The 7,888-nt window shown below is 28.2% G+C and overlaps 1 protein-coding gene across 1 annotated transcript; it reads left to right on the top strand.

Annotated features, from left to right (window-relative positions):
- The first annotated feature begins 311 nt into the window (after nt 1-311).
- LOC132935985 (cullin-2-like) lies at nt 312-6,562 on the top strand. The gene is made up of 12 exons (XM_061002633.1): nt 312-381; nt 696-736; nt 2,849-3,192; nt 3,264-3,540; nt 3,625-3,791; nt 3,856-4,087; nt 4,158-4,544; nt 4,606-4,830; nt 4,898-4,964; nt 5,038-5,237; nt 5,310-5,507; nt 5,582-6,562. The coding sequence occupies exons 3-12, from the start codon at nt 2,873-2,875 to the stop codon at nt 5,708-5,710; spliced, it is 2,202 nt and encodes a 733-aa protein (XP_060858616.1). The 5' UTR covers nt 312-381; nt 696-736; nt 2,849-2,872; the 3' UTR covers nt 5,711-6,562.
- Nucleotides 6,563-7,888: the final 1,326 nt, after the last annotated feature.

Below are 7,888 nucleotides of genomic sequence, written 5' to 3'. Positions count from 1 at the left end.
AGTATCATATAAATTAAGAATTTGCGTAGAAATCTGTTATTTAGATTGCCGATTATTTCGCTGTCTCCGCAGACCTTATACACGAAGGCCGTCCCGCGGCGACGCGACCCTCTGAATTAATATAATCAATAATTTCGGGTCCACTATAGAGGCCGCTGAGGTGGCTGTACTAGGCTGCAAAGAACCCCATCGTTTTCGTAACCATCGTTTCCCGGCGGGCGTGTCCGTCCGCGCATCGATCACAAAATATATTAGCAGCACCCTCTATCTCGAAGCACCGACCGTATTGTCACTTGTTCGTAATTTACAGACAGGGCTGGTCTATAGATTACTTAGCTCGTGGACGTTAGACATCAACTAAGCTGGACGAAACAATAAAAAGTATGTAATTATATACTCTAATATAACATAGTCTTAAAATTACAAGGAGAGTAGATCCAAAAAATAAATAGAATTCACTAATATAAAATATGTCAACTATAATTAATTTACTGCAAAAATAAAATTATAATAATAGATGTACGTTTAAATACTTATTTTATACAAACAATGGGTTAAAATATATTAGTTTAAATATTAATATGTTGATCTTTCAGGAGGTACCCAGTTTGAAATTTTATTTTTAAGTCTTAAGATAATAACAATTTTTATTGTCTATAGCAGGTTGTATAATATATATTTTTGGACCTTTGCAGGTACAAGAAAGTGGACTGTGTTAGTTTTCTATCCATAAAAGGTAAACATTGATATTTAAAAACTGTTTAGTATTATAACCTTGTTTTATATTTGAAATTAGAATATTTTTGACAATGCTAAGTATGGAGGCTTTGTAAAATAATTGTTGTTACTGGTTAAACGTTTCATGTACCTATTAGGTAAAAAAATGTTCTGTGTGGTAGATTTGGTCCTTATTAAAGATAACTTTTAATATTTTGTAGGCAATGACAACCACTCTTTATAGTTAATGGATAACAAGAGTGATATCATCAATATCCTTATACTACACATATATGTATTATTTGTATACATTATATAGGTACCTAATAATGTCAATATTATATACCTAATAATAGTACTAGTACCTAATGTTACTTATGTCTCTATCTAGGTACCTACATAAACTGATAAACTGTATGATACATATTTATGATAAACACTACACCCCTTCAAATTTCAGAATGGCCATGTCTATGTTTAAGTTTTATGGTTTTTAAAACAAGAGCGGGTAGGGAGAATGAGGAAACCCCGGTCATCTAAGCAAGAATTGTTATATATCAGGTTCTTATACAGTCTAAATGTTATACCACTTCAATAAATGTGTATATATATATACATTTAGTACCGCTTAATGTGATCACATCGGTGATTCTTCAGAAAATTTGCTGATTGCATGAATTTCTGATCTATAATTAGTGATATATTATAATATGACATAGTTTTAATCTGTAAATCGACTACATAACTATATAATTAGGTACTTAAGGTCCTAAGTAAAAGACCTAGTCGTTCCCCGAATAATTATAAACATTATTTTTGGCTATATTTATTGTAGGTAATTATTCGGTACCTACCTATCATGCCATATCTGAATTTCTTAATTATTACAGGAAAAATATTTAATAGAAAACAATATAATATATACCTAATTCATACCTAAATCGGTTAAAAGAAGTTAATTCATTTTTAGATTCTGAACGATGAATGTATTTTGATTTCACAATGATGTGGATATTTTTTTATTTTTGTGTCTGAATAATAAAATACTTTCAAATATGCGTATTACCATTGATTATACATAGTATAATATAATTTAATACTAATAAAATAAAATATAATACTATTATACGATGGTTGAAAATATATACAAGGTTATTGCATATTATATACTCCTTCTCAATAAAATATTTGATGATAAAAATAAAAATGGGAGCGTAAAGGGAACCATTAATAATCAAGTATATATGCGCGGGATTTTGAAGTTGTTAGCTATTGTCAGCGTATTTTTGATGGGGATGGGGACAGTTGGGCCCCGTGATAAGAGTTGGGTCCCGTGATAAGAAATTATAATTGATAACCTTAATCAAGAGTTCGAATTCTAACCTCAAATAAAAAAATTACAAATTAATACCAACCATCAGGGATTACATACCAGGGCTATACCAGGGATTTAGCAGTGACACCAATACGAAATAAGTCACGTCAGTGATGCCATGCTAGCGGCACTCGTCGCTACGCTCCTCGGCGCCGTCGCTCCGCTCCGCTAATCGAAAATATCCCCCGACTTGCTGTGCAACACCACATCAAGTTGGTCACATGGTAACCACAGAGTAACCGCCGCATAACCACTCATACCATATTTGGACAAGTGCTTATCACTCAATTTTAATAATGCTGATAAAATTGGCTGTTATCAGGCGGGGACCCAACTGCCCGATGCCCTTTTTGATGATAAGAAAAATTTATATCTGTGATATCGCTTTACGCAGCCATTTTTTTTCTGTTGATAACAATCCTAGTCGATATGCAATAACCTGTATATTTCAACCATATTGTATTATACTATGTATAATTAATTGTATTACTAATTATTCGTACTAGGTAATTTAACTTAAAAATGTTATCAATGTTATCATATGATATACTATACACTTTTATTCTTAAAAAGCTTGTACCTACTGATTTTTTTTTCTTTTGTACGATTACGAAGTCTTAAATAAGTCAAATCTCATATTAAGTAGGTATGCTCCAATCAATTTACATTTCCAGAAAAATTGAGGAACTAATATATTATTTTATTTTATTAGTAAACACCTATAATCTGTATCTTTTATTTGATTTTTTTCACTAGCTGCATTGAAAAAATTCAACAAATATGTTATTAAGACCAGGAGCAGTAAACTTTAAGGAAAAGTGGAAATGCTTAGAAGAGACTGTTCAGAGTATCTTGAGACTAGACACAATTCCTAGGGATATTTGGCATGCACGTTTCAATGATATTTATTATATGTGTGGTGCTTTCCCAGAGCCTCATGATGATAAACTTTATGAATCAACAAAGTTATTACTAGAGACATATGTATCTCAACTGTCGACGCTTATTCAAACCGAAGGTACTGAGAATCAGTTACAAAGTTATTGTTCATATTGGCAAAAGTATAGTAAAGGTATAAAACTCCTAGACTCTCTGTATCAGTATGTACTTTTTTATGTAACATTATATTATATAAAAGGATGTATGAGATACTTATAAAATGCATTTCTAGGTACTTTAACAATACAATTCGTGCATATTCTGCGACACGGTCATTGCATAGGAGAGAATCAGATGAGCCTAAAATGATGATGATTGGAGAACTGGGATTTGATGTATGGAATCGCATTATAATTGTACCACTGAAAGACAGTATGCCTAAATTATTATTGGATGAGTTTGAAAAACCAAGATATAAACTATCCATAACCACGCCTTTAGATACCATTGCTGTTATTCTTAAATCATTTGTTGAAGTCCAAGAGTTCAATAAAAAATGTCCACTTGAAGTTAGTATTTATATTTATTTCTCATAAAATAAGAAAGTATTCATAAAGTATAATTCAAATTAACATTGTTTTTTTATTTTTCAGCTATACCAAAGTTATTTTGAGCAACCTTTTTTGAAGCGATCTAGTGAATACTTTGAACTTGAATCTACAAAATTGTCCGAAGAATTCACAGTGTCTGAGTATATGGCTAGAGTATTGGTAATAATGAAAGAAGAAGGAATTAGAGCAAAAAAATATCTTCATGAAAGGTAAGTTTTCAAAATATACATATACTGTAATGACACTAATAATAGTTTATATTTTATTTCATAGCACTTATAACAAACTGCAATCAAGATTTCGTCAAATTGTGGTTGTTGATCATTTAAATTTTTTACATGGAGAGTCTGAAGCTATGATAAGAGAAGAGCGACTTAATGACATGCACAATATTTATTTACTTCTATGCGATGTTAAAGATGGATTTGGCTCATTAGGTGACGTTTTCAGAGAGCTCATAAAAAAAAAAGGAATTAAGGTTCTCGAATCTTTAAAAAAAAATCAAGTATGTATTAAATAATTATTTTTTAACTATGATTTACAATAATATATTATATATTTATACATATATATAGATATATGTACATTTTGTTGAGGATATATTGGAGCTACATACAAAATATAAATCTATAGTCGCAGATGTGTTCAATAATGATTTTTACTTCAGTGAAGCTCTCGATACAGCATTTGCAATAATTGTAAACTATAAATTCGAAGAAAACCAACCATCGAAAGCCCCAGAATATTTATCAAAATACTGCGACAAGTTACTGAAAAAATCATGTAAAGGCTTAAGTGAAGCTGAAATTGAACACAAACTATTACAGTCTATCACAATATTTAAGTATATAGATGATAAAGATATATTCCAGAACATCTATCAAATGCATCTGGCCAAACGGTTAATACTTCAACAAAGCCAGTCCACAGTCGGAGAAGAAGGAATGATCAACAACTTGAAAGTAAATCAATTGAATGTTTTAAGTATGTAGTTATTATGTTAATTATAATTTTTATTTTTAGCAAGCTTGTGGTTACGAGTTTACAAATAAATTACACCGTATGTTTACTGATATCAGAGTATCAGAAGGACTAAACACTCAATTTCAGAAGGAATTTCTTAAGACTACTAGAGATGAATTGAATTTGTCTTTTTCTGCAAATATATTGCAAACTGGGGCTTGGCCTATGATATTAACACCCAAATCATTCGTTATTCCTGAACAACTGATGAGTTGTTCAAAAAATGTAAATATTTAAATGTATATAGTACATTATTATTATCTGTTATTACAATCAGATTTATTGTTATTAGTTTGAAGTTTTCTATAAAGAAAAATTTGTTGGACGGAAATTAACATGGCTTCATCACCAATCTCAGGGTATTTTTATTTTGTTAAGTTATTATTAAATCCTTATTGTTCATTAAAATGTATTTATCTATTGAATCAATAGGCGAGTTAAAATTGAATTATTTACCAAAAATGTATATAGTGACATTACATATGTTTCAAATGTCGATCTTGTTACTGTTTGAAAACTTCGATACATTGAAATATTCTGAAATTAACGAGATACTTCAATTAAGTGATGATCATTTTCAAAAACAGATCAATAGCTTAGTAGATTGTAAATTGTTATTGCTTGATGGTGATGTAAGTAAACTGATTAAACTGGTTCAATTAGCTTTTACATTTTTAACAATACTATTAATTCAATATTTTAAGAATGTAAAATTGAACATGAACTTCAGCAATAAACGTACAAAATTGTGTATAACATCAGCCGTCCTAAAAGATATACCGCAAGAGATTGAACAGTCTATTAATTCTGTTGAAATTGATCGTGAAGCATTTTTACAGGCTACTATAATTCGAATAATGAAAATGCGTAAAACATTGGTGCATAATAAGCTTGTGATTGAGGTAAGTAAAATATAAGAAAATGTGTAATATAATAGAAAATATCATATTAATAATATGTATTTATTATGTTTTAGATATTTTCCCAAACAAAATCATTTTTGCCATCCACTGGGTTCATAAATAGATCCATCAAGATATTAATTGATAAAGGATATCTAGAATGCAGCCCAAATTTACCTGTTGAGTACAATTATGTTGCTTAATATTTATCAAATAAGTAATAACATACCAATATTAACTTAATTATCAATTCATTACTATACATAATACCATACTTTTTAGTTTTAAAATCATTTTTGAATTGTACCTACCTAAGAATAATTATGTTTGTTCTTGTAAACTAAATATTGTGTGTCTAACTATACTTATTATTATAATCCTTTTAACACTGTAGATAATTTAGGTAATTTAATGTCTTAGATTTTAAATCTAAAGATTAGTTATCAGAAAGTGTGATTTTTGTTGTTGTATTAGTACTTACCAAATTGAAAATTTCTATGAATAGAGATAGAATATTGACGACCTAAATAACACACAAAAATTCACCAAATAAATGCAAAAATACTCTAATAGCTCCAAAAAAAGACCTTAAAATATGACCAATAAATCTACTTAAATAAGTGAAAAAATGTAATTTAAAAATAATAATTATAATTATTAGATATATTAGTGTGATAATGGATGTCAGAGTAATTAAAAAATAAAATAGAAGTAAAAAAAATGTATTAATACAACAAAACCCCACATATCTAAAATTTGAGAAAAATTCCCCACATTGTACAAAAATTAAAAAATTGCGTTAATAAGAAAACAATCTTTTTATACCTAGCTAAAATTGAATAAAAATGCAAAATTAAATTAGTATATTCTTAATCAAGGGAGCATGTAACAAATTTTAAACTAAGATAGCATTTTATAGGATCATAGTAAAAAATCTAAAATAGTCATCAACTACCTATCTCTATACTTATGAACTATAATATATTTATAATTATTGTGGTGATGAATCAGTGTTGAGTAAGTTACTTTTGAAATTAAGTTACTTTACTCGTTACTTAGAGACAAATGTAATAAAGTTCCTTTACTTGTTACTCAAAGATAGTTCCAATAAAACAACTTTACTCATTACTCAAGTAAAATTTTAATGAAATTACTTTAATTTTAAGCTATATTACTTTCTCGTTACAAAAACAAAAAAAGTTGGAATTTTTTTTTTTAGCAATTTATTGTCATTTTACAAGTAACTTAACTAGAAATACACTAAGTATAATTTTAAAAGGAGGTACAAAAAAAAAATTATACTTTTAAATATTAACTAACACGAATACACCATACAGCTGTCGATACTAATTGACTGACACCAAATACGGAATAACAGCTTTTAATCATTTTATTAAATATTATATGAAAATAAAATCATAATAATCATTTATAAATACCATTTATTTTAAATGGACAAATGGCTATAATAATTTATAACGCCGAAATGGAAATATTTTGATTTATCATTTACCAGTATGTACCTATCGGAGAAATAATGTTATTATATTCTAATCATGAAAATTATAAGTATAGTAATACAACTAATAACTAATAAGTATTATAAAATGTAATAGCTTTAGTACAGCTCTGAATTCATTAGAGCACAGTTTCTCAACCTGTGCTACGAGTATCACCGTGGTAAGCAGAAAGTTCATGGGTGGTAAACAAAGAAAATCTACCTTTATAAAAAATAAAAAAAAAATTATCAATGGATCATTAGTCATATTAAACAATATTTGGTTTATTTGATATTAAATAATAAATTTAAATAATTATTGTAAACATTTAATTTTCTTTTTGTGCATTTAATGCTTGTCATAACATAGTAGTTATAAAAAAAATTCAGTTCCATACATCATGTAAAATAACATACATTTTTTATGTAAAAAAATAGGTTATTTGGTCAAGGGGTATATGAAAATTGTTAAACTGTGTAAGTGGTACACACTACACAGATATAAAAAGGTTGAGAATCGCTGCTTTAAAGTATTAAAAATAAAATATATTAAACGATAATAAAGAAAAATAAATTACATACCTATACTACATTTATATGACTACTAAGTACTAGCTAAGTGTTAATAGTGTTAAGGTAGCTATAGCTTATAGGAATTAATAGTTAGCGAGGACTTATAAAAACTTAATAACAATATCTAGTCCATGATAGATATTCATAGCTTATAGGAAACCTTCTTTATATATTATATTGGTATGCTTAATACCCACTTCCGCGTTATAGACATATTTTTCAGTATTATTATTTTATTTTCAATTCCGAATAGGTAGGTAGGTACCTACCAAACAACTCAAAGCTGCAACGTGTTGTACTTGTACTAGAG

This window comes from Metopolophium dirhodum, chromosome 1, assembly GCF_019925205.1.
Source record: "Metopolophium dirhodum isolate CAU chromosome 1, ASM1992520v1, whole genome shotgun sequence".
Lineage (NCBI taxonomy): Eukaryota > Metazoa > Arthropoda > Insecta > Hemiptera > Aphididae > Metopolophium > Metopolophium dirhodum.
This window is presented reverse-complemented; position numbering and strand designations above follow the sequence as displayed.

Coding starts and splice junctions, on each gene's coding strand:
- LOC132935985 (XM_061002633.1), top strand. CDS start 2,873: ATGTTATTAAGACCAGGAGCAGTAAACTTTAAGGAAAAGTGGAAATGC. Junction 3,541..3,624: donor ATAAAAAATGTCCACTTGAA/GTTAGTATTTAT, acceptor TTTATTTTTCAG/CTATACCAAAGTTATTTTGA. Junction 5,238..5,309: donor TGTTATTGCTTGATGGTGAT/GTAAGTAAACTG, acceptor CAATATTTTAAG/AATGTAAAATTGAACATGAA.